The sequence below is a fragment of the Scyliorhinus torazame genome, chromosome 18, assembly GCF_047496885.1.
Source record: "Scyliorhinus torazame isolate Kashiwa2021f chromosome 18, sScyTor2.1, whole genome shotgun sequence".
NCBI lineage: Eukaryota > Metazoa > Chordata > Chondrichthyes > Carcharhiniformes > Scyliorhinidae > Scyliorhinus > Scyliorhinus torazame.
Window position 1 is genome coordinate 36,569,812 of NC_092724.1, and position 27,558 is coordinate 36,597,369.

Here is a 27,558-nt window from a genome sequence, read left to right on the forward strand (position 1 = left end):
TCGACCTGTGAGTGCGCGACGCCATCCATCACGTGCGCCAGGCGGTCTATGCTCTCCGCGACCGACTGCTGGGACTGAGCCATCGCTTGCTGGGACCGGGCCATGGCATGGTGAGACTCAGCCAGGGCCCGGAGAGCGGCGGCAATGTCGTGTTGGCTCTGGCGCATGGCTACCTGTGAGAGGGCAGCCCGCTCCTGGGCCATGGATGACGCGTGCACGTGAAGCCCAACGCCTTGCAGAACCTGATCCATGGCCAAAACCCCTTCACCCATTGCCTCCACCGCGGACGCCACCCGTGCGGTGTCGGCCTGGGTGGCTGCGATGAGCGGCACCACTCCCTGCTCCTGGACGCGGATAGACTCCTCCAGCTGCGTGTGCAGGTCCTGGAAGATGGCCCTCATCCCGTTACTCAGTCCCTGGGTGTCCATACGCATCGGTTGTCCGGGTGGGTCAATTACATCCAGGAACCCGGGAACCGTCTGGGTGGCAGCTGGTTGCAGGGCCTGGGCTGGTTGCAGGGCCTGGGCTGCCCTCCGACCGTCCAGCCCCTCGGCTGCTCCAAACTCCACCTGCTGTACTGGCTCGGCTGTGGGGTGCGCACCAGACTGTGACCCGGGAGCCTCGTCACTTATCTGCCCAACTGAGGTGAGTGTCTCTGCGATGGTGAACGGTGTGGGGACAGCAGTGCCGCAAGCTCGAGGTCATCATCTGTCAGGAAGTCTGGTGTGGACTGGTCCCCCTCATGGCCCGGCGCAAGCTCCATGCAGGCCATGTCGTCTTGGCCTCCAGTTCGATCCAGTGGGTGTGTGGCCGTGATGTGGGCTTCGGCATGACTGTCCACCCTGTGCCCCTCACTAATGTCTGTCCCGGAGGTCTCAGCCTCCCGGTCCTGTGTCCCAGACTGTGAAGTCTGCCCTTCTGTCCGAACAACTGCCAACCTCTGCCGTGCGTCCCTGGGTGCCGTTGCGGTGGGTGGCGTTGCGCTGCTTCCTGGGCGAGACGTCCCTGAAGGTTCGGACAATGGCCCTGGGGAACATAAAAGATTTGGGGTTCGTTAGACACGGTGGCCCGGGTGTATGGTGGTGGTGGGTGCACAGTGTGAGGGGGGGATGGGATCTGGGGTGCAGTGGCCAGAGTGTGAGGGGGGATGGGACCTGGGGTGCAGTGGCCAGAGTGTGAGGGGGGATGGGATCTGGGGTGCAGTGGCCAGAGTGTGAGGGGGGCGATGACGGGTTGGGGGTGGAGAGGACAGGCAGGGTTCTCTCACTTGCTTCTGCGCCTCCGACCTGGCGTGGCGCGATCTCCCGGGTGGCGGATCCCCCAGAGAGGTCCAGGGCCCTCTGCTCGTGAATGGTTAGGGGGTGCAGGACCGGAGAACCCCCTCCGGTTCTCATGCGCTCCCGCTGGTTATGCGCTGGATTGTCCTGGGGGCAGGGCCGGGGGGGGGGGGGGGCGGCGGAGGGGGGGGGTCGGATAAAGCAGCACCATTAGGCGGGTATCATCAGGGCATGCAGATATTGACAACATTGTTGCTGGTTCAGGAGACAGCACGCCATGGGTTCGCTCCAGGGGGGACCCGGGGCTCATGTGGGTCGAGTAGATAGTTGGGCACCGTGACCCCCCCTAAACCCCCTGACCCCCCCCAAACCCCCTGACCCCGCCAACATCACCCCTGATGCCCCAGTCCCGCCCAACACTCCCAACGACCCCCCAACCCCCCGTGACCCCCCCAAACCCCCTGATCCCCCCAACATCGCCCCTGATGCCCCAGTCCCCCCCAACACTCCCAATGCTCCCCCAACCCCCCGTGACCCCCCCAAACCCCCTGACCCCCCCAACATCGCCCCTGATGCCCCAGTCCCCCCAACACTCCCAACGCCCCCCCCAAACCACCTGACCCGCCCAACAATGCCCCTGATGCCCCAGTCCCCCCCAACACTCCCAACGCCCCCCCAAACCCCCTGACCCCCCAACATCACCCCTGATGCCCCAGTCCCCCCCAACACTCCCAATGCCCCCCAAACCCCCTGACCCCCCAACATCGCCCCTGATGCCCCAGTCCCCCCCAACACTCCCAGCACCCCCCCAACCCCACTTACCCCCCCCCCCCCGGCGGGGGGAGCCTGGGGGCACCCTCATGGCACTGACCCTGGCAGCCCGGGTGAGGTCATGCAGCTTCTTGCGGCACTGCTCCCCCGTCCGGGGCTCTGCCCCACAGCACTGACTGGCGATGCCCATGTCTTGGGCAGAGGGTGTCCCTTCTCCGCTCCACCTCATCCACCACGGTGTCCAGGTCCGTATCCCGGAACCTCGGTGCGGCTCTTCGGGTTCAGCCATCTCCTCAATTCTCCTCCGGGTCCTCTGTGCGCGGTTCGCGCAATTTATGGCGCAGCGGTGCGTCATTCGGGTGACGACGTGGCCTTCGCGGAACGCCCCCCCCGAGGTTCTCGCGGCCCCGATCCTAGCCCTTTTTCGGGCCCTGAATCGGGCGGGATCGGGGCCGTTCCGCGCCGTCGTGAACCTCGACGGCGTTCACGACGGCGCGGCCACTTCGGCGTGGGAGTGGAGAATCGCGCCAATTGTCTTTCAATTAAGAGTTGTTCTTCAGCCAACCTCTGAATTCTCTGAAAGAGAAACTTGTTTACTGGTATCAGCAGCTATCAAGAATCTTACTTACTTCGCCACATCTATTTCTGGATATTATTGTACAAATCATTGTCAAGACGTATGCCCGTCTGAATTTCAAACTGCAATGAACACTTTTAGATATAAATCCCTTGTTTGCTTTTTGGAAGATCAGAAAGGGAGACACAATTTGTGAAAAAAGTGAAAGAATACATTAGTAAAGGAGTAAAAGGACACAAAATCTAAATAAAGACAGTAAACTTTAAAACAAATGAGGCAGAAAAGCTCATCAAACGAGAAAGGGAACGAATCTGAAATGGGTAGAGAGCCACTTTCATGCCAGTCAAGTGCCAGGCATTGACCAACTCCGACAAGAGAGAATCTAACCAGCTCCCTTATTGACATTCAGTGGCATTACCATTGCTGAATCTCCTCCCACTGTCAATATCCTGGGGGTTGCCATTGACCAAAAACTGAACTGGATCAGATTTAACGTCTGTGACTACAAGAGCAGATCAGAGGCTGGGAATTCTGTGTTAGGCAACTTAACCATCTGACTCCCTAAAGCCCACCCACAAGGGATGTGATGAATACTATCCACTTGCCTGACCTTACAGTGTTCCCTGGCTGTGCCCCCCGCAGGGGGCTATGCCAGAGGGTTACCCTTCTCCAGAGGGAGGGGGTTCCTTTTCTATGTGAGGGGGTCCCCTTTTACATGTGGGGTTTGGGAGGTTTCCCCATTATCTGCCAGGGGGTCCCAACGTCTGATTTGAGTGGGGGAGGGGGAGGGGGCACCTTTAAAAATGTCGCCTCAATCTCAGATTCCCACTGCTTCTGGCGTATTTAGGCCCTGCCCCTCAAGCTGGCTTTGAGATCCTCACCAGCACTTTGACTTGCTCGACTTGCAGCTTGACCAACACTCGAGGTTCAACACCATCCAGGGCAAAGCAACCCTCTTGAAGGGCACCCGATCACCACCTTAAACATTCATTCCCTCCACCACTGAAGCATTGCGGCAACAGTGTGCACCATCTATTGCAACTCACCAAGGCTCCTTCAGCAACACCTTCCAAACCCACCACCTCGGCCACCTTATAAGGACAAGGCCAAAACAGACCACCACCTACAAGTTCCCCTTCAAGCCACACACCAGTCGAACTTGGAACTATATCATTATTCCTTCAGTGTCACTGGATCACTATCCTGGAACTCCCTAACAGCACTGTGGGTATACCTACACCAAATGAACTGGAGTGGTTTCAGAAGTTGGCTCACCGCTACCTTCTCAAGGGCACTCAGGGTTGGGCAATAAATGCTGGCCTAGTCAGTGAGGCCCGCTTCCCGTGAGTGAATACATATTAAAAAACAAGAGAGAAAGACAAGTTCAGAGGAGAGAAGCTGAAAAGGGGAGATGAGCACAAAAGGCGAAAGATAAAACAGTGAAGCACAAGAAACTAGCTTTAAAGCTCAATTCCCACTCAGAACACATTTTTCAAACGTTTATTTCCAATTGATCTTTTGTTGCTCCTGGCCAATACCCTGTTCTTCTGTATTAAACGGACCCCTTCGCCTCCACAATAGCTCAATGCTCACAGGAAAAATGTCAGTAGTTTTATCCACTAAGACTAAACTCCATGGGCAGGATTTTCCACAGCCAGGCCCCCCCCCCCCGCCCCCCCCCCCCCCCCCCCCCCCCCCCCCCCCCGGCGGGGTAGGGTAACCCTAAAGATTGTCAAAAAGCATGTGGAACTATTTGATTAGATCCAATTATACTGCAGGCACCGAGATGCTGCCAATTTTTAATTGTAAGCTTTTAAGATTGTTTGTTTTTATTTGTTTGCTGTGTTGACTCTCTACCAGTTCAGCTGTCAATTCTCCCTGGTTCATGAGTAAGAAATTTAGGGCAATGAGGTGCAAGTGTGGCACAGACTTTGTGATGCCTAAGTGGCCTAGGAAGTCTGGTAGCTGAAGCGAGGCATTTTGGGGAAAAAAAGTATATATTTGTACCTATTTCATGTTACTGTTTGTAGCTCTCACATCATGTTAAGCCATAATAAGGACAAGAGTCGTAACGCACTATCTATTATTTTCTTAATATGGAGCTGTACACGTTTAAAGGAACAAAGTCACATTTTGGGTGATGCAAACAGAAGCTGAGGTTATGCAGAGTTTAGTTGTCTTTTGATTAGAGAATATAAAGTGCTTGTCAGTTTTGGCTCTAGATCATAAGCACCCAACATTAAGTAACTGGCTTTATTTTTTGTTTTTTTTTAAAGATTCTTTTGCATCTGCAGCAAAGTGTGCTGTCTGCAGTGTGATGTCTGCGCACTGAGATGTCATTTTTAATATATTACTAGAACATCCTATGGTGCTGCTCTTGGTAAGTCAGGAATGTTATATCATGTAAAGTGTAGGCGTGTGTCATTTTGTAAGTTACAAGTTTTGGGGATCTTTTTGTTCTCTTTTACACTGGCTTCATTTTCTGGATTCCATATCATTGATGTAGGTGAGCCAACTGCTTCCTATGATTCCCGAAAATAGTTGTATTTGCTTCATTTTTACCAGCTAGTCCTTAACTGTTCCAACAGTACCAACAAGGCAGCACTCATGAGGACCAGTGATGCATCTATTCTTGATGTGACAGTACATCAGCATTTGCCTTTTAGGGACATCACCAATGTTAAATGACCATGTTGCACTCACAGGGACAGTGCCCCGTTCCAATGGAGTTGCACAGTATAGAATGTGACAAAACTACATGAAAGCTTTGTGGTCAGAATATCTTGGAAATGCAGCCCCATATAAGTCAGGCTGTAGCTTCTGCACTAACCAGCGACATTTAAACACCCTTTTCAAATTGCTGGGAGAACCATTCCCCATGGCAGGAGGACAAGGGTGGAAGGTTAGACTAAATACTGGATAAGAAGGAAGAAACAGAGTAGGTGATGTAGGGAATGTCTCAGAAGTGGATTCTGAGTCTGCCTCTGTCACTGTTTCCATTTACAATTGGAGATGAGGTTTGAGGGAATGTTATCTAGAGTTTCAAATAGGAGACATAGAAAATCAAAAAATATTGAAGTGGGGGTTGCTAGATTATGGCCCCCAGGGGTGGGTATGTAGGTGGGCAGGGCTTGTGAAATACCATGGGGAGTGTACCCACCACCAAGCCACTAGCCTCTGCCACCAGTCCAATTCTATGTATGCCAGGGAAGCATCAGGTGGCCGGTCCACGCACGGACCAACTCAGGCCCTTAAGTGGCTTTAACCAGAAGCAGGAGAAGACGACACCAAGCACCAACCCGGCCACTTTCATTATGCAGGTTGGTGAGGGGCAAGGAGCAGGGGGGCCTTCTCAAAGAAGAGTCATGGGCCATCAGGGGTTCCCTTCAAGACCTTCACCCCATCACCCCCCCCCCCCCACCCCTTCACCTTTGCTCCCCCCTTATCTTAGACTCTGGTTCCACTGTTCCTTTCGTTGGGGACTGGGTGCAGTCTCAGCAGTGGCCTCCGCCTCATCTGGCAGTGCTGGGGAGAGAAATGCCAGCCATTTGATTAGCCGGCAGCTATCAGATGTGGGACCTTCTGTCCAGATGGGGGCATTAGCCAGCAGCTATCAGATGTGGGACCTCCTGCCCAGATGGTGGCGTTAGCCAGCAGCTATCCGATGTGGGACCTCCTGCCCAGATGGGAGCGAAGTCTCGCCTTTAAATCAAATAATGACAGGATCTCCGTTAAATGGTTACAGGGAAAGCCATCCAAGCGGCAGCAAGCTCATCCCTCCACTCCTTCGCCCGGGGTGCAGGGAGCCCAACAATTAAATCTAGCTTGGGGGCTTCACGTGCAAAAGACTTTAAGAATAACATCACAAATGGTTAAGGCCATGATAGGTGGGTTTTACGGGAAGCAGTGTAGAATGTGAAAATTCAAGATCGAAAATGAACCTATATAATATCTTAGTAAGGGCATGGTTGGGACGTTGTGTGAAGTTTGGAGTTCCACAATGTAGGAAAAATGTTGAGCCAGTAGACAGGGCACATCACACAATAGAATGTTGCCTAACATGGGAAAAAGGGCTTCACAATTTTGGGCTGCTTTCACTGGAACAAAGCAATTGACGGGATGGTTTTTTTGGCGATATCTAAAATGATAAAAGAGTGACACAGACTGTTTCCAGTGAGTGAAATCTAGAATGAAGTGAGGTACACACAAAATTAAGTGTAAGCATTTAGGGCAGAAAGCAGGTGAAATCATCTTATAGAGCAGTTGTTATGGTAGTAAAACTTACCCGAATTAATGATCGCAACAGAGTTTATATCGACATTCAAGAGTAAGTTCGATAGGTGATTGAGGGAAAGGGGGCCCGGGAATAATAATCAGTTTTCAGCAGGTGCACCCTTAGATGGAAATTGGAACCTTTGCAGTTGAGCTACTCACAGTTGACCAGTTGAACTACTGGAGTTGGGTGATACGAATGAGGAATGATCTGACCCCTTTTCGTGGGCTGTTATTTGTTATATAATTTCTATATTATTCTATGTAATCTATACAGACTGCATGACCGTGTCTTCTTCAGGGACCAATTCACAGGCTGTTGATTACTCCCTGATCCAGCACATACTGTACATCTCTATACTGTACTTCTCTAATTACTTCTTCCATAATACTATATGGCACAGGGTATGCATGCTAATAAAGAGATTTCAATGGTTCTGTGTTGACCTTGGGGATAAACGCCTTTGCACAGCCAGGTTTACTCAAGAGCAGTGATCAACACGTTAACAACCTCTTCCTAGTTTGCAATTCCTGAGATAATAACTGAGCTGACAGTGGTCCTGTTTGCGGAAGTATGTTTTACACTCAGACAAGAGGTCTATAATTCTTCTTTGCTTGGCTTTCCTCCTTCCATTCACCGGCTATTGACATTTCCTTAGCGTGCCCTGTGATTGTATGGCAGAGAAACATTGGGCTACATTTGAGTCATTGAAGCTTTGTGTATACTCTGCAGCAACCTCCCAACCAAGTCAACCTCACATACATCGGAGCTCAAGATATTTGCAACATTGGGCAGCACGGTAGCACAGTGGTTAGCACTGTTGCTTCACAGCGCCAAGGACCCGGGTTCGATTCCTGGCTTGGGTCACTGTCTGTGCGGAGCATGAACGTTCTCCCCATGTCTGCGTGGGTTTCCTCCGGTGCTCCGGTTTCCTCCTACAAGTCCTGAAAGACATGCTTGTTACGTGAATTGGACATTCTGAATTCCCCCTCAATGTACCCGAACCCCGAACAGGCACCGTAGTGTGGCGACTTAGGGATTTTTGCAGTAACTTCATTGCAGTGTTAATGTAAACCTACTTGTGACAGTAATAAAGATTATTATAGTTAAAAGAACACAGGAGCCCAGAGATAGAGGGTGAGATTCTCCACTCCCGCGCCGGTTGGGAGAATCGTCTGGGCCGCCAAAATTTCCCGGGACGCCGGTCCGACGCCCTCCCACGATTCTCCCAAGTGGCGGGAACGGCCCCGTCGAGTTCCGCAGGCCGGAGACTCGCCGGAGACACCCAAAATAGCGATTCTCCGGCACCCCCGCTATTCTCAGGCCTGGATAGGCTGAGCGGCCAGTCCAAAATGGCGGGTTCCCCCCCGGCGCCGTCCACACCTGGTCGCTGCCGTCGGGAACAGTGCAGGAACGCTGGGGGGGCAGCCTGGGGGGGGGGGGGGGGGACGACCTCTAATGTGGCATGGCCCGCGATCGGTGCCCACCGATCGTCGGGCCGTCCTCTCTGAAGGAGGACCTCCTTCCTTCCGCGGCCCCGCAAGATCCGTCCGCCATCTTCTTGCGGGGTGGACCCAGAGAGGACGGCAACCGCGCATGTGCGGGTGATGTCAGTTATGCGGCGCCGGCCGCGTCATCTATGCGGCGCCGCCTTTACGCGGCGACAAGGCCTGGCGCGTGTAGATGACGCGGCCCCGATCCTAGCCCATTGTCGGGGCCTGAATCGGTCGGGATCGGGGCCGTTTCGCACCGTCGTGAACCTCGACGGCATTCACGACGGCGTGGGAACTTCGGCGGGATTCTGAGTGGAGAATCCCGCCCAGAGATCTGCATGAATTAATTGATGCTCTCTATAACACCAGCCTCGAATCCAGAAGTTCAGCGTTGAATTAGTCCTACAGTCAAGACTTTTCTGATCCTTTCTCCCCCATCTCTACTTGCTCCTCGTCATTTGTGCTGTGTACTTTAACTAGCGCCCCTGCATCTCTACGTCTGATGCCTCCAGAATACACACTTGTAAAAATGCTTACTGCAGAATAAGTGGTGCTGCAGATAGTGAAATGGTACTCTCAGCAACTTCAGGGATTGCATCCAGTGGACACACAATAATGGGAAGTATTACAATGGTATCAGTCATTTACCTCTTACAACTAATGTGACCTGTCAACATCGTGGCATGCTGTGATTTTATGCTGTAGGCTAAGTTTGTGAAAGATATTGTGAACGAGAGAGTGCCTGAGTGAATGCATTCACACGTATGAGCAGGGGAAAGAAGAAGAATAGGGTTTGAGTTGCATAATACCTACCTGCATGATCCTCTGCAACGGATCCACCAATTCTAGTCCACTATTTCCCCAAGATCGATTTGTGGCTTGTTGTTACAGGGAACCATCCCTGTTTTCATCTCTGTCTGTCTGTAAAACTCTTTTTGTTAGAATTTACAGGCCATTTAACTTTCAACCTGATGTGTTCTGTACTCTGGGATAACACGGGCTGCAACTGGATGCAGCTTTGACGAAAAAATACTCCAGACCTTGAAGTTAGTTCAATCTGATTTATTGAACCAATAGTACAGTTAGCACAGTTCTCTGTGAGTTCGACTCTCTGTTAACCTAAGTGTGGTTACTCTGTCTGACTGAACCAGACTAGCCACGTGCTGGAGGCATGATACTGTACATACACCCTGACTCACTCTGTAGATGCTCATCAGTGGAAAGAGGCGGAGTGTGAGTGCCTCGTGCCTTTTATAGTGAGATACCACCCCTGAGTGTCCTGCCTGCCCATTGGTCATGTCCTGTTCTCTGTGTTCATTAGCTGCCTGGCTGTATATCATTATCTGCATGTCTGCATATCATGACATCTCCCCATTTTTAAAATGTTTTGTTGGCACATGGGAACGTACTTACATGTGGTGGCATATATTAACATATTTACAGGCAGTGGCATATGTGAACGTATTTACATGTGAAGACAGCTGTCTAATGTGAGAAAACAGAACATAGCAAACAAAACAAATATTCGTAAGTCCAGTCTCTGGGGCTTGTGTCTGATCCTTGTCGACCGCCGGAGAGGTGGTGGTGGGGACAATGGCACCGTGACAGGCGGGATAGAAGCCTGACTGGTGGTGCAGACCTGCACAAGGCTGCATAGTGTCCTGGCTTCCCGCAGTTTAAACATCGCCTGCCTCTTGCAGGGCAGTGTTTCTTTAAGTGGGCATTACCGCATTTCGAGCAAGTCATCACGTCGGAGTCCTGACTCTCCGCGCGTTGTCGCACATGCGCACTGCGGGTGTCGGCTGCTTCATTATCCCGTTCGCATCGCGCATGCCTGGGGCCCCGGGAAAAGCATGCAAAATGGCCGCTTTCATCAATGCTGAGGCGCTACATCCGGGAGATGGCCTGCACACTCTCTGCCTCGTGGGAGGCATGTTTCTCATTTTCAGCCGATTTGTACTGGGCATAGCGATTTTTGACATGCTCATGCACTGTACATGTTTCAATCGCGACTGGCAGGGTCATAGGCTTGATTTTCAGTAGCTGCTCTCTCAGAGGATCAGAGTGAACTCCAAAAATGATTTGGTCTCTGATCATGGAGTCAGCAATATCACCAAAGTTGCAGGACAGCGCTAGCAGGCGGATGTTAGTTAAGAAGGAGTTGAAAGATTCATCTTTACCTTGTAGACGCTGTTGGAACATGTAGCGCTCGAAGATTTCATTGGTGTTCACTTCACAGTGACTGTCAAACTTGTCCAGGATGGTCTGAAACTTTGTCTTGTCCTGGCCTTCATGAAGTGAAAAGAGTTGAAGAGCTCGATGGCTTGATCACCCGCTGCTGAGAGGAGAAGCGTGATCTTCCTTGCATCAGACGCACCCTCGAGGTCTGAAGCTTCGATGTACAGCAGAAACATTTACTTGAATGTCCGCCAGTTGGCAGTGAAATTGCCGGAGGTCCTGAGCTGGTGAGGAGCCTGAATCTTCGCCATCGTGCCGGGATACATTCGCTGGTCGTCACGGAACGGACTGAGGTAAACCACCTAGATTAAGAAGTCCCCTGGTATGATGTGTTATGTACTCTGGGATAACACAGGCTGCAACTGGATGCAGCTTTGGCCAAAAGATACTCCAGACCTTGAAGTTAGTTCAATCTGATTTATTGAACCAGTAGCACAGTTAGCACAGTTCTCTATGAGTTTGACTCCATGCTAACCTAAGTGTGGTTACTCTCGCTGACTGAACCAGACTAGCTCTTAGCCACGTGCTGGAGGTGTGATACTGTACATACACCCTGACTCACTCTGTAGATGTTCATCAGTGGAAAGAGGCGGAGTGTGAGTGCCTCATGCCTTTTATAGTGAGATACCACCCCTGAGTGCCCTGCCTGCTCATTGGTCATGTCCTGTTCTCTATGTTCATTAGCTGCCTGTCTGTATATCATTATCTGCATGTCTGCATATCATGACACAACCCTCTGCTGGCTCTTGTAGAAGCTAACCATTTCATCTTATTCCTCTGCCTTTTCTCATACCATTTTAAAATGTTATTCTTCATTTGCCCACTTACTTTCTTAAAAGCTATTATAGCTTCAGAGTGTAGAGCATCATGGCACTTAGAGACATAGGGCTGAATTTTACATGCTCTTGGCTGGCGTGTTTCCCATGGTTGCAGTGGGTGTTGGTAACACAAAACGGAGTGGGCGCCTTCCAACCCATTGGTGCCAAAATCTTCAGCCTGCCCGCCATATTTATATGAACAATCAATGGCGAATTAGGCTTGTTATCAAGCCATTGACCTTGATAATACGCTGCCCACACATAAAACAACCGGGCAGGAGCAGGAAGCCCATTTTTTTCACTTTAAGTTGTTAATGGGTGGGAAGGAAGGGGGTTGGTCTTCTTGGGGGCTGCCCTTTGATATTCACAGGGTGGTCCCCCCCTTAGGTTGAACCCCTTCTTCTTTCCTATCTGCTGCCTCTCTTCAACCAGCCCCTCCCCCCAAGACCTTGGAATTACCTGCTCTGGGATCCCAGTCCTTGAGGTCCTTCTTCACCAGCAGTCCTGGCAGCGGCCACTGATGCCTTCCTGGCACTACCAAGGATTGATGGATTTGCCAGCCAATCAGATTGGCCAGCAGCCCCAGATGGTGCGGCATCCACACCGACGAGGACGGAAGTCTCACTCAGCCCTCATAAGTCTACCCCACAGCACTTTATGCCTGTGGACAGGTTGGCATGGAGCATAGTGGCTCCACGCCAACATGGTTTTTGGGGGAGAGGGCATGCTCAGTCTTCCCCACTTCCCCCGGATTATCCAGCCTAAATTTTGGAAGGGGAATCACGTGTGGGCCAGACCAACTAAGGGCGACAAGTTCCTATTCTTGAAGGATATCAGTGAACCAGTTGAGTATTTACTCACCCACCAATTAGAAGATTTATTCTCAATTCTCTATTACAACCTGCTGTGGTGAAATTCAAACTCATTTCTGGATTGTCCACTATTATAACCACCAGACTACTGTACCTCATGTTGGAGAACTGGCACCATGTTAAGAAATCCAAGAAGAGACTAAAATAAGTAGAGAAATAGAGAGAGAAGAGAATGAGAGGTGAAGTCAAGGCGACAATTGTAGAAAAAGAAAGGCACATATTATTTTCTATTTTTTGTCTGTGAGTAAAACCACAGGAGATCAACTATATTGCACAAAAATTGCGCATTACATAGGAAAACACTTCTTTTATAGAACAATGTATCCCCCGACTGACTGTGAGCAAAACCATAGTAATGTAGGCAAGGGGTTTACCACTTTGTTCCGCTGAGCCCTGGATTTTCCACCATTTCACTTTAATGGGCAGGAAATCTGGCAAACACCGAATTGTAATTTCCAAGCCATAGTTTTCTTTTCAACAGCAATACCTATACGAGATTAATTCTTACCCAATTGAGAATGTACAATTAGTTGATAAACTTTAAACCATTGCTGATTAGAAAGTATGCTGAACATTTCATCCAAACTATATGTTTAAGGATTTAACTCGTATTGTTCCCTTAGTTTATAGGACCTTCTATGTAGCATTATACCTCATTTTGCCCAGTCGTAATTTAATGTTAACTCACCAATGCGTGGAAAATATTTTTAGAATTGTGAAAGTTTTTAAAAAAATTATTTTACAACTTTTAATGCTGTGAAGTCAGAGTGTACAGACTCTTTTGCTGTGTCGAATGAGAAGTTTCGCCGTGCTCCATTTGTGCATTACAAGTGTAATCGAGTGATCAATGATCTATCTTTAAAAGAGCCTTTTTGACAAAAACAATTATGTTGCTCTACTCACAAAAGGTAACTGGGTAGATTATGCGACTGTAGAACGGATGATTATGTGTCACTGGTCCATTTTCCATCTCTTCCCAATTTTTCCATTCAAGTGATTTGAAATAAATATCAGGAGAGGTTTGAACGGTGCTAGAGCTTGCTCTCACATGTTTTACACTATTACACACTATCAACACCAATAAACCTAATTCTACTTTGGTCTTAGAACTCTGGGTGGTCAGCAGGTATCAACTTACAAAGGAAAAATGGCCGTCCATTACGTTGTCAGGTTATTTTACTGCCTGTGGCGCCATTTTGAAATGTCGATATTGAGTCATGGGAGGAATGTATTGACTCTGTCAGTTCTTCAGTTAAGATAAAGCAATTTTCAAAGCCCCAGCTGCCGTTCAATTTGAGGAAAATTAATGTCAGCGAAATTATATAAACTATGCCAAAATTTAAGAAACTAAGTTCCCCTGAGTGACAATTTCTAAACCATCCAGTCACAGCACATCAAACTTTGGCAAATTCTGTACACTTAACAATGTCAGACGTTAGTCTATCCACAGCAGTCTTCCAATTATGAAACAAGGATAATTTTTTCAACTTATTCTCTATCAAGTGAGAGTAATTACAATTTAAAATGGAAGAGAAATTGTGTTATAGCTTAGCTTGGTTTTCTCATTGACTGTTGATTTTGCATTCTGACGTGGCTTTCTTTTTTTCCCCACCCTTGCTTTAGGACTGCCCACCAGGGTCTCAGGACTTCAGAGAAAAACAGTGCGAAGAGTTTAACAAAATAGCATTTCGTGGCAAGTATTACGACTGGAAGCCATACAAAGGAGGTAAGATAAGCCTCAAAGTGTACAAATACCACATTCATAACCTGCTTTATGCAGCGATGTTCCTAATGTCATCCGAAAAGAGACTAGAGTTCAGCTATTGCAGCTATTCATAGTGGTGAGGTTGGGTTAACCTAGGCTCCAGGTCCAGAGAAAGCTGTTTGCACAGGTTTTTCAAGCACATTCTTATAAGCGATTGGAATCTTGACACGTTTAAATGGGAATACATGGGTTGACAACTTTCATCTCGTCTACACTCATCTCTGCTGCCAAAGTAATCTGACCACCCTTAATTCTTTTTCATGTTCCTCCTCCTCCTCAAAGCACAGATAGAGAAGAAGGTGTTTTTGAGAAGTAGGGGGCGGGATTCTTTGATCCTGAGGATAAATGTTGACACCGTTGGAAACGCCGTCGCGTTTCTCGACGGCAGCAACACAGCCACAGGATCAGCAATTCTGGCCCCTACAGGGGGCCAGCACAGCACTGGAGTGGTTCACGCCGCTCCAGCTGCTGATCCGGCCGTGGAATGGGCGCCGGGGGATGCACGCATGCGCAGTGGGTCCAGTGCGATTTCCGCGCATGTGCGGTGTCTCCCTTGTCCGCGCCGGCCCCGACGCAGCATGGCGCAGGAGTACAGGGGCCGGCGCAGATGAAAGGAGGCCAGGAGATAGAGAGGCCGGCCCGCTGATCGGTGGGCCCCGATCGCGGGCCAGGCCACATCGGAGGACCCCCCGGGTCGGAACCCCCCCCTCCCCCTCCACAGGCAGCCACCCAACCCGTCCACACCAAGTCCCCACCGGCTGAGAGCAGGTGTGGACAGCGCCAACGGGACTCGGGCTTTTCACGACAGCCGCTCGACCCATCCCGAGCCGGGAATCAGTGGGCCGGCCGCGTAGAGCGGCCCGCGACCGGCGCCGTGCCAACCATGCCACACCAATGGCGCCGATTCTCCGCTCTGTGGAGAATCATGTGCCAGCGTCGGGGTGGCGTGGCATGATTTGCGCCGGTCGCGGGGATTCTCCGGCCCAGCGTCGGGCTGAGAGAATCCCGCCCAGGGCACTTGGGCCAGGTTCCAAAAATTAAGGTTTCAACCCCGAGAGCAATATTCTAGCTTTTCCTAATTTTCCGGTGGACCAATCTGCAGAACAAATTATTTGAAAATAAACAATTTCCTAAACTCAGAACTTCAGCAAAATGGCCTTTTGTGGTAATTTTAAAAACATTTTTTTTTAAATTATTTCATGGGACGGCCATCACTGGCTAGGCCAGCATTTATTGCCCATCACTAATTGCCCTTGTGAAAGTGGTGGTGAGCTGAACTCTTGAACCGCTGCAGTCCAATTGGTGTAGGTACACCTACAGTGCTGTTGGGATGAGAGGTCCAAGATTTTCATCCAGCGACAGTGAAGGAACGGTGACAATATAGTTATAAGTCAGGATGGTGTGACTTGGTGGGGAACTGTCATGTGGGGGTTTCCCATGCACCTGCTGCCCTTATACGCCTAGGTGGTAGAGGTTGCAGGTTCGGAAGATGCTTTTGAACGAACCTTGGCGAGTTGCCACCGTGCATGTTGTAGATGGTACACACTCTGCCACTATGCACCAGTGGCAGAGGGGTGAATGTTTAAGGTGATGGGTGGTGCCAATCGAGTAGGCTGCTTTGCCCTGGATGTTGTTGGAGCTGCATTCACCCAGGCAAGAGTTTTGGATTTCTAACACTGCTACCAACCTGCAATGCCACTCTATTAGTGCTGTTGCTTTTTAAGAGACGGTGTCTAGGTGGTGGGAGTTCATGAATTCATTGTTCCACACTGATGTTATTTACTTGCCGGTGTGTGTCTTCATTAAGCGCTGCAAGCTGCTGATATCAGAGGAGAAGGAAAATGGCAAAACCAATGACCCAAACTGTGAACTGACACAATGGTTCCTTCACCACATTTTCCTCACATTGCCACATATGAAACTCAATCGTTCAACGACCCATCCAAACAACCCATAGTTTTAAAAACATTTTGGGATGTGAGTGGTGGCTAATTATCCCTCTTTGGTTGGCATGGGAAGACAATGGTGAAACCTTTCTTAGCCTGATATAACTGAGTGACCTGCTAAATAGGCCACTTGAAAGGGCAGTTAAGAGTCAACCCATTGGTGTGTAGACATATGGACCAGTCCTGGTTAAATAGGCAGGTTTCATTCCTTGTAGGCCGTTAATAAACCAGTTGTTGGCGTTTTTAAGACAATTAAAGAGCTTCATAGTTACCTTTTACTGATTTTAGCTTTTTCCAAGTTTAAAAAAATGGTGTGATTGGAGCTTATAATCGCTGCATTAGTACTCCCGGCCTCTTGGTAATTAAAAAAAAAAAAATTTAGAGTTCCCAATTCATTTTTTCCCAATTAAGGGGCAATGTAGCGTGGCCAATCCACTTACCCTACGCATCTTTGGGTTATGGGGGCGAAACCCACGCTAACACGGGGAGAAAGTGCAAACTCCACACAGACAGTGACCCAGAGTCGGGATCGAACCTGGGACCTCGGTGCCATGAGGCAGCAGTGCTATCCACTGTGCTATCCTGCTGCCCTTGCCACATGGAATTAGTATAATATGCTGTACTATGGGAATCCTTATTTAGTCATTCTTGTGAAGTAGAAAACCGCTGGCATGACCGGCATTTATAGTCAATCTCTGGTTGCTGTGAGGAAATGGCGGGGAGCTTCTTCCTTAGTAACTATCAGTCGCAACCTGCTGGCTTTTTAGGCTACATGAAAGAAGTTAAGGGTCAACAACTTTACTAGTGGACTGGAGTCAAATAAAACAAAACTGGTCAGGTTTCCTTCCCTGAAGACATTGGAGAATCAGTTGGGTTTCTTCAGCCACCCAACAGTTTCATGGCCATTTTGTGCCAGCTGTTACACTCCCTTCAACTTCTCAACTTGGCATGATGGAATTTGAACTGCAAGTCTCAGAATTATCATTTCAGAACAACCCCTCAAAATGTCTACATTTCTATAAGGAATTAATCTGCACTGATTTTCTTTCTTCATCTACTGCATGAAAAATTGATCTGAGTTTCTTGTTTTGAATGCAGGTGGTGTGAAGCCCTGTGCTTTGAACTGTCTGGCCTTGGGCTTCAATTTTTACACTGAACGTGCTTCAGCTGTAGTGGATGGTACCTTGTGTCGTACGGACTCACTTGACATATGTGTCAATGGAGAATGTAAGGTATGATACAGGCCTGTTTCCCAGACACACGGCAATAATTAGCAAGATGCTTGACGAACTCCAGTTTTGTTTCTGTTTATTGTTAATGACTGTTTGAATAAAGAATTTCTGTGGAGAATTTGATTTTTAGTTTAGTCAAAAGAATTACCAGAACTTGAATGAAGATTAAAAGAACATGTTGCTCTATGCCTACTTATGTCTCAGCCAATTGCAATTAGGGCCCAGATTTTCACCACGATAGGAAGAAAATGGTACTCGTGGACAAAATCGTAAGTCCCGCCTCTCAGAAAACAGCACATCCCATTTTTATGGGGGCAGGGCCCATTTTGTGCATGCGAGATTTATGTGCGGCAACTGGCCATTTATATCATCAGTTGGATCCACTGAAATGGGATTTTGATAGCTCACAACTGTGAATACTGATTAATCCAGGAAATAGCAGGTCTGAAATTTGTGGATTAATTTGGATAGTCGGGGTACTCCTTTGGATCCCTTTGAAATTGTTATTAGGCGAAAACAGGAGATGAAAAAGCTTTACTTCTGTTGTGGGCAAAATCTTGGAAAGGTTTATCAGAGATAGGATGTATAATCATCTGGAAAGGAATAATTTGATTAGAGATAGTCAACACGGTTTTGTGAAGGGTAGGTCGTGCCTCACAAACATTATTGAGTTTTTTGAGAAGGTGACCAAACAGGTGGATGAAGGTAAAGCAGTTGATGTAGTGTATATGGATTTCAGTAAAGCATTTGATAAGGTTCCCCACGGTAGGCTACTGCAGAAAATACGGAGGCATGGGATTCAGGGTGATTTAGCAGTTTGGATCAGAAATTGGCTAGCTGGAAGAAGACAAAGGGTGGTGGTTGATGGGAAATATTCAGACTGGAGTCCAGTTACTAGTGGTGTACCACAAGGATCTGTTTTGGGGCCACTGCTGTTTGTCATTTTTATAAATGACCTGGAGGAGGGCGTAGAAGGATGGGTGAGTAAATTTGCAGCTGACACTAAAGTCGGTGGAGTTGTGGACAGTGCGGAAGGATGTTACAGAGGGACATAGATAAGCTGCAGCGCTGGGCTGAGAGGTGGCAAATGGAGTTTAATGCAGAAAAGTGTGAGGTGATTCATTTTGGAAGGAATAACAGGAAGACTGAGTACTGGGCTAATGGTAAGATTTTTGGCAGTGTGGATGAGCAGAGAGTTGTTAAGAAGACGTACGGTGTGTTAGCTTTTATTGGTAGAGGGATTGAGTTTCGGAGCCATGAGGTCATGTTGCAGCTGTACAAAACTCTGGTGCGGCCGCATTTGGATTATTGCGTGCAATTCTGGTCGCCGCATTATAGGAAGGATGTCGAAGCATTGGAAAGGGTGCAGAGGAGATTTACCAGAATGTTGCCTGGTATGGAGGGAAGATCTTATGAGGAAAGGCTGAGGGACTTGAGGCTATTTTTGTTAGAGAGAAGAAGGTTAAGAGGTGACTTAATTGAGGCATACAAGATGATCAGAGGATTGGATAGGGTGGACAGTGAGAGCCTTTTTCCTTGGATGGTGATGTCTAGCACGAGGGGACATAGCTTTAAATTGAGGGGAGATAGATATAAGACAGATGTCAGAGGTAGGTTCTTTACTCAGAGTGTAGTAAGGGTGTGGAATGCCCTGCCTGCAACAGTAGTGGACTCGCCAACACTAAGGGCATTCAAATGGTCATTAGATAGGCATATGGACGATAAGGAAATAGTGTAGATGTGCTTTAGAGTGGTTTCACAGGTCGGCGCAACATCGAGGGCCGAAGGGCCTGTACTGCGCTGTAATGTTCTATGTTCTATTACTGTCAAGCTCATTTGAACAGTAAACAGACTGCAAAAACCATCTGTTAGAATTGCCAAAAGCACCTTTCAAAGGGATCAAAGCGGTCAAAGGGAGCTCCCAAAACTTTCAAAGGCACCTGTCAAAGGGAGCTGTCAAAATTGTCAAGGTATTTAAAATCCTGCCCTTAAAGTCCTTGAAAGAAATGTCAAGAGTGTTTTAAAACAACCTATGCTTGCTATGTCACTCGGTCTTTTGGCATAAACTGAATGGTTCCATTACTGGATTAGTGTAAATGACTCATTTCACAATCATCCATTATCACAGTAGGGTGCCTGCTGTTTCACAGTTCAATTGACAGCTACAAGTAGCTATGGACACTTGGGGCATGTTTCTTGGCGGCACATTGTTCACTGGTTGCAGGATTCTCTACTCCTACTGCTTGCCAGTGGGATATCCCATTGAATCCACCCCATGCTGCCGGGAAACCCGCGAGCAGGGGTGCACTGCCAATGGGAACATAGAATCCCAACGGCCGGAGAATTCCGACCTTGTGGGAATGGTATGTGTAAAGACAAAGGCTAGTTATTGAGGGTATGAGTTGGCATCAGGTTATAAAGAGCCATAGGAGGTGACTGGAGGAGCATGAGATAGCATGGAGGGATTGAGGGCCATTCGGTATGGCTGGGAAGAAATAGGTTGGCATGGAGAGTATGATGGTTATAAACATCTAGCTATGATTGACAGCTTCTGATCACATCAACAGCAGTTAAGTGCTTTCTGCTGAGTAAAAGAGGAAGTGAAAGCACTTAACTCCTCAATGTTTATGGACATTGTGGTTAGATTCAGAGCAGGGTACTTGAGATGCATGGGAAATGTAAATAAACTATCCAATCCCCTGGCTGCCTGAGCTATTTTTCTTCTCTTTGAAAGTGAATAGAAGTCTTTCAGATCAAAGGATCTGAGGGGGTTTAAAGCCTTGTGATGTGGTTTGGGTCTTCTATGAAATAACAGCTGCTGGTTTCAACACCTCTGTCTGAGGCAGCAGGTGTAATGGGCAGGTGAGTGATAAAAACATGATTTTACACTGTTTCTGCCTGGACTGCTCTTTAGCTTCCAGGCATGAGTGACTGATGGTGGCGGGTCTCAGATATAGGGGATCTGTTACTGCCACATCCCAGGGCTTGCTGACATCATCCACCCAGAAGATCTGGGAAGCAGCACTAAGTGCCAAGTTGGGCAGTGATGGGAGAGGTCTCTCATTCTCCCGTTCTCTGCCACATCCCAAACAAAATCAGGTCACATTGTGGATCAGTCACAATGTTCATATATACATCATATATATATGGATTTTGTTATTGGTTTAGTCTGATTTATCATTTTTTTAACACATGTTAAGTATTAAAAGGAAGTCTTTTCACAGGATATCAAAGATAATGGGTGCGATTCTCCGCTCCCGCGCCGGTTGGGAGAATCGCCTGGGTCGCCAAATTTTCCCGCGACGCCGGTCCGACACCCTCCTGCGATTCTCCCAAGCAGCGAGAACGGCCCCGTCGAGTTCCGCGCGGCGCAGGCCGGAGAATCGCCCGAGACACCCAAAATGGCGATTCTCCGGCACCCCTGCTATTCTCAGGCCTAGATGGGCCGAGCAGCCAGCCCAAAACGGCGGGTTCCCCCCCGGCGCCGTCCACACCTGGTCGCTGCCAGCGGGAACAGCGTGGGAATGCTGGGGGGGGGCGGCCTGCGGGGGGGGAGGGGGGATCCCGCACCGGGAGGGGCCTCAAATGGGGTCCGTCCTCTCCGAAGGAGGACCTCCTTTCTTCCGCAGCCCCGTAAGATCCGTCTGACATCTTCTTGCGGGGCGGACTCGGAGAGGACGGCAACCACGCATGCACGGGTTGGCGCTGGCCTGGCACGTGTAAATGACGCGGTCCCGCTCCTAGCCCATTATCAGGCCCTGAATCGGTTGGGATTGGGGCCGTTTCACGCCGTCGTGAACCTCGACGGCGTTCACGACAACGTGGGCACTTCGGCGCGGGAGCGGAGAATCCCGCCCACTTATATTCGTATTAGGGCAGTTGGAGTATTTTGCTAAAATGAGCATCAGTTTGCTTGAAAATTTCAGAAGGAGTGGGTTAAAATATCCCAATATATCAGAGGCATTTTGTGAAACTCTGGTTTTTAAAGAATAATCTAATGTTTTCCTCTTCCTACCAATGTAGCATGTGGGCTGCGATCATACTTTGGGTTCTGATGTAAAGGAGGATCGCTGTCGAGTCTGTGGTGGTGACGGGAGCACTTGTGAAACCATAGAAGGAATTTTTAATATCTCCAGTCCTCAGGGGGGTAAGACAAATCTAATTAAATCTTGTAACTAATACCTACAGGAGGTATGAATATAACATTGCCTTAAGTAGGACCAAAGGTAACCAAAGGAACTTGTATATATTTTCCTGACCTCTTCAGTCCCTGCAATGTCTTGCTTCTCCTCTACGCACAGCTGAGTACAGCTCTGATGGAGCAGAACAGTGACTGACCCTGTTTCGCTGCTACAGATAGATGTCTTTGTTACTATTTAAATAAATGACCCAACCCCAGGATTTGGAACTGGATCACTGTCAGATTAATAGCAGTGGGTAACAGATCCATTCCCTATTTAATTTGTTGACGGGGGGTAATTGTCACACCCCTCCCATCCATTCCACCCCAAAAAAGGTGGGAGAGAATCGGGCCAGTGGGAAGGTTTGAATCATAATTTTTGCAAAACCCAACCTCAACATTCCCGCTTTCATTTTAACCGCAGCAGGTTTTGGGGAGTCTGAGAGACCTGCTCTGGAGGGGCAGGTCCATGATTAGAACATTCAAAAGCAACTCCATTCCTGGTATTGACTTGACCTTAATGCCTTCTGTGTTGATTTCCCAGGGCTCAGGAAACCTGTGCAGATAAAGGAAGGCTTAAGCAGCAGGTCCAAAAGGTTATGTTGTAGCATTGCTAGTGGGCCAAGAGGAATAGCAGTGCTTCCCTAACCCATTAAGCAAATCTTTTTCTTCAATCAACTCATACTTCCCTCCCACCACTCCCATTGTTCTAAGTATTGGTTGAAATGGCTTCTGTTCTCAAGCCTTTATCCACCAAAAATGGCATCAGAGGTCACATGACAATGGCAAGCCTCTGGCCACATTGCGTAAAGTCACTTCTCCTCACACTCCCCTTTTCATGAAAAGAAAACAACCTGCAAACACTACCATTTGTAGTTGCAAGTCAGGCACACGCATTGTCTATAATGGAATCATCATATATGTACAGAAAACCAGTAATTGTTGTCTGATCCACTTTCACCTGTCCCTGCACATATATTGCACGCATGACTTTAAAGCGTTCAAGTTTTCGAATGGTATACATGCAGGTTGTAATTGGTTGTTTAATAAATAATCTTTTATTGTCACAAGTAGGCTTACATTAACACTGCAATGAAGTTACTATGAAAAGCCCCTAGTTGCCACATTCCGGCGCCTGTTTGGGTACACAGAGGGAGAATTCAGAATTCTCAGCTGGGTACAGGAATTGAACCCGCGCTGCTGGCCTTGTTCTGCATCACAAAACAGCTGTCTAGCCCACTGAGCTAAACCAGCCCCCCTCTGCCTTCTGCTTGTTCCTGGGGGGATGTTGCCTCTTGGGGGAATGTAGCTGCTGTGGTAAATGTTGCTGCTGACCCATTGCCTTTGTTGGGATATGGCTGACCTCTGGGGGACTGATGGTCATTCAGTTTCTTGCGCAGTTGGTGAACCCATAACTTTCTCATCAGCTGGCGGATATAAAGGAATAACTTCTCCAGTTGTCTTTATTTCTGCAGTTATGGCAATACATCTGGTTGTTCATTTTGATCTTGTACAATTGAGATGGTAACTTCTCTACACAGATCCCAGGCTGCCAAGTGGGCTGATGGAGAGTGCTGAATGTTTTCAATCTGAGTGGCTCGTCAATTCTCAGCTCTCGCAATGATTTGGCAGCTTTATCAAAGTCAAATTTGGCGTTTCTTTCGTTTTCCGATTTTGTCACTCATGCCTGTTACGCCTGTTACTACTTCCAAGTTCAGTAGTGTTTTAGCTATTGAAAGGGTAGTTTGGGTACAACGTGACATTAGTTGCTGAACTGGGCCACTTTCTATGCATTCAGTAGGCGTGTTTCTCCACTTTTAAGATTGCCTTATTCACACCTGTGCTGGATCTATTCTATTTTTGGATGATCCGTTTGGCAATTTTCACCAGTGCCTCAGACTTTCCATTTGACTAAGAATAGTGTGAAGATATGTAGTGCTGAATTTCACAATCATTTGCAAAGCATCTGAATTCTGCACTCATGAATTGAGAGCCATTGTTTCTCTTCACAATGTCAGGAATGTCACTATAATTTAAGTGTGCTTTCAGGCATTCTATGATCACACTGGTGGTCATGGATGTCAGCTTGCCTAACTCCCAGTAGCCTGAATAGTAGTTAACAGTGATGAGAAAGCCAGTTCCAAAGAGAGTGAAGAGGTCTATTCCAAGCTTCATCCACGATCTGTCTAGGATGTCATGAGTGGCTCTTTAGCTTGTTTGTTTGATGTTCATTACAAGCACTGCACTGGCTGATATGGTCCTTAATCTCATTGCCCATGTTTGGCCAGTACAGCACTTCTTTTGACTTCCTCAGACCAGACTCAATTCCTTGATGGTTTGCATGGATATACTTCAGCATCTCTTTCCTCATCTCCTTAACTAAGTTGACTCTAGTTCTTTTGTACAAGATGCCATTTTGGGCAATCACTTCATCCCTGTACACCCAATGCTTTCTTATAGAAATAGGTGAGTCCTTGATGGTTTCTGGCCACCTTCTCATTGCTACTTCCTGTTGAAGAATTGCATCTTATTGTGTAGTTTCTTGATATGAGTAAGACACTTGTCTGTCAGATTTTCTGTTGGGTTTATGACTTGCAGAGCATGATATGCAGTTGTTTCTCATTGAATCTGGAAGATTTCAAACTGTGCTAGCATCAGAAACTTTCTTCAAAAGGAGCATAGCTCTTGACAGCATGCTTGTACTTCACTTCCAAATGATATCTCTGAAGATGAAGTAGCACCCTTTGCAGACGCTTTGGAACAGATCAAAGTGGTTTGAGAAAGATGCTTTGAAGTGGCTTGTGGTCAGACTTCTAACATCACTTTGCCCCTCCCAAACAGTGACTACTTAAAATTCTCACAAGCAAATACAATAGCCAGGCATTCTTTCTCAATCTATGTGTAGCATCCTTCAGGTAGTGTTAAGGCTCCGGATGTAAACCCAACTGGTTGCCCATGCTGTACGAGGGTTGCTCCATGTTCTGTTTTGCTGGAATGACACTGCAAGGTGACCTCATCAACTCACATTGTTGTACCTCAGCACTGGAGTTGCTGTCACTAGTTGTTTGATGCAAGTGAAAGTTGTTTCTTGTACTGCACCCCAATACCACTGAACGTCCTTTGCGGTGAGCTTGTGTAGCGGTTCACAGTCCAATAACCAATAGGGCAAGAACTTGGCTAGGTAGCTCTCAAATCCAACAAATTGTTGCACCACCTTCACATCTGTCTGTTGCTGTACCTCTGCTACAATTCTCACCGTATCAAGATCAGGATGAACACCTTTCACTATCAGTACATGACGTGCATATATTATTCAGTCATCTTCAGTTTCAGTTTCTTCTTGTTCCGCTTCAGGATCTTCTGGGTTTTTACGACAATCGACAATGGTTTCATAGTCATCATCAGATTTTAATTCCACTGCTGCAGCGGGATTTAAACACGGGTCCCCACCGCAGTGCCCTGGGTCTCGGCATTATAAGACTAGTGACAATAGGCGGCACGGTAGCACAGTGGTTAGCACTGTTGTTTCACAACGGCAGGGTCCCAGGTTTGATTCCCAGATTGGGTCACTGTCTGTGCGGAATCTGTACGTTCTCCCCGTGTCTGCGTGGGTTTCCTCCGGATGCTCTGGTTTCCTCCCGCAGTCCCGAAAGACTGTTGGCTGAATTGGACATTCTGAATTCTCCCTCAGTGTACCCGAACAGGCACCAGAGTGTGGCAACTTGGGGCTTTTCACAGTAACTTCATTGCAATGTTAATGTAAGCCTACTTTTGACAATAAAGATTATTATTGATATATGAGATCTTTTCAAAGCTTTATTGAACTTTGAGCTATGTACACTCTCAGCTTTCCAGGTTGTTGAACTGACAACATGGTGCTTATCCAGTTTATAGGAGCTGTCCTTTTCTTGATTACACCAATCTTTTCCAGTTCCCCTATCTTGTCTTTCAAGCTGGACTGGAGGGCAGCAGGAACTCTCCTCAGAAGATGCTGAGTTGGTCTCACTCCCATCTACAACAAGATGATAGTCACCAGGAAGATATCTGAGACTTGTGAAAACATCTTTGTAATTTTTTTAAGGATTTTTTCAGCAGTCAATGGCTTTGTGCCATGTGAAATACTGCAAACCTCTCCTGGTATGCGGAGGATTACTAGTCCAAGCTTGTTTCCAGCTGAGATAATTTTATTTAAATTTTAAAGAGGCCAATTCATTTTTTCCAATTAAGGGGCAATTTAGCTTGGCCAATCCACCTACCCTGCACATCTTTGGATGTAGGGGTGAGACCCACGCAGACATGGGGAGAATGTGCAAACTCCACACGCACAGTGACCCGGCGACGGGATCGAACCCCGGTCCTCAGCGCCATTAAGCAGCACTGCTAACCACTGTGCCGCCCTTGTTACCAACTTAGATCACAGAATGTACAGTGCAGAAGGAGGCCATTCGGCCCTTCGAGTCTGTACCGGCTCTTGGAAAGAGCATCCTACCCAAGGTCAACACCTCCACCCCTAGCCCCATCACCCAGTAACCCCACCCAACACAAAGGGCAATTTTGGACACTAAGGGCAATTTTAGCATGGTCAATCCACCTAACCTGCACATCTTTGGACCGTGGGAGGAAACCGGAGCACCCGGAGGAAACCCACGCACACACGGGGAGGATGTGCAGACTCCGCACAGACAGTGACCCAAGCCGGAATCGAACCTGGGACCCTGGAGCTGTGAAGCAATTGTGCTATCCACAATGCTACCGTGCTGACCATGGCGGAGGCGGAAGAGACTCTCCCCACTGCGCATGCGCGGGAAACTGTCGGCGGCCGCTGACGCTCCCGCGCATGCGCCGCACGGGGCAACAAACGCCATTTCCGCCAGCTGGCGGGGCAACAAACGCCATTTCCGCCAGTTGGCGGGGCGGAAATCCCTCCGGCGCCGGCCTAGCCCCTCAATGTTGGGGCTCGGCCTCCAAAGATGCGGAGCATTCTGCACCTTTGGGCCGGCGCGATGCCCGTCTGGCGCCGTTTTTGGCGCCAGTCGGCGGACATCGCGCCGTTGGGGGAGAATTTTGCCCGAGGTTACTATCACCAAAGAGGAGCAGGAAGCAGCCCCAACAAATGTTATACACTTGATATCCCACAAGCACCAGTACAGAAATATCTATTTAGGAAGAGTCAGGTAAGGGGGAATTAGGAAGGCACAATGGGTACTTGCTCACTGAGGAGCAGAGAAGCCAGTCTTGTAAATTTTGGAGGCCTTAAGGACCCACTTTGCACCCTCTACTAATCTTATTTAATGAACTCTATGGGCGCTATCTCCCGACCGCATCCCGCTGGAACCGGGGTGCGATGCGGCCGGTAGAGCATCGGAGATGCCCCCCTCCAGGGATTCCCGAAGACCATTAGGCCTCGAGAGATCAAACCAGATCTGGGCAGGATCCAGTCTAGCACGCTTAAGTGAGTTTAAGAACTCAGTTATCTGTGCTTGCACTTGATCCAACGGCCACCCGGCACCTACCGGCCTCACTGAAGAGATCCCAGCCGGGTGCCGTTCCGTACTGGCTCCCACAAACGGAGTGACCAGGTGGCACTTCAGGCTTGCAGGGCAATGCCAGGGATCCAGGCTGGCAGTGCCAAAGTGCCAGGCTGGTATCTTGCCCACACCAGGATTGGGCTGGGGGGTGCCCTGCCCATGTGAGGTGGGGTGTTGGGGGGGGGTTTGTTGACCCCCTTATGGGTGAGTTGGGACAGTGGGGGGTCCGGGGCTGCATCAGGGGGCGGTCCCGATCTCTTCCTGCATGGAGGAGCTAATCTCGCCCTCAGTGCAGGAAATGATGCTGAATGTGGCCTCGGGTGGGGGGGGAGGTTCCCCGCCGGGGCACTAAAATCAAACGGAGCGCCGTTAGATAGCAGGGTCATTTTCAGCATTTCCTGCCCAGAATGGTCTCTATTTCATTTAATTAGATCATGCAAAATGTATTCAACAGCAAAGCTCAGGCAGAGTGGCAGAACTCTGATCAGAAAATTATTGTATTGCGATGCCTAGCTGAATATTATGAGTTTGACCAACTGTATGATGATCTGGTCAGAGATTATCATAGAATTTACAGTGCAGAAGGAG

At 48.5% G+C, this 27,558-nt stretch overlaps 1 protein-coding gene across 1 annotated transcript in view; it reads left to right on the forward strand.

Moving 5' to 3' along the window:
- The window catches only part of LOC140395118 (A disintegrin and metalloproteinase with thrombospondin motifs 6-like), a 168,712-nt gene that overhangs the window by 116,005 nt on the left and 25,149 nt on the right, over positions 1-27,558 (forward strand). Inside the window, exons 15-17 of the mRNA XM_072482567.1 lie at positions 13,943-14,045; positions 17,129-17,262; positions 21,286-21,409. Of these exons, the coding sequence (XP_072338668.1) occupies positions 13,943-14,045; positions 17,129-17,262; positions 21,286-21,409 (361 nt within the window). The remainder of the gene's footprint in view (positions 1-13,942; positions 14,046-17,128; positions 17,263-21,285; positions 21,410-27,558) is intronic.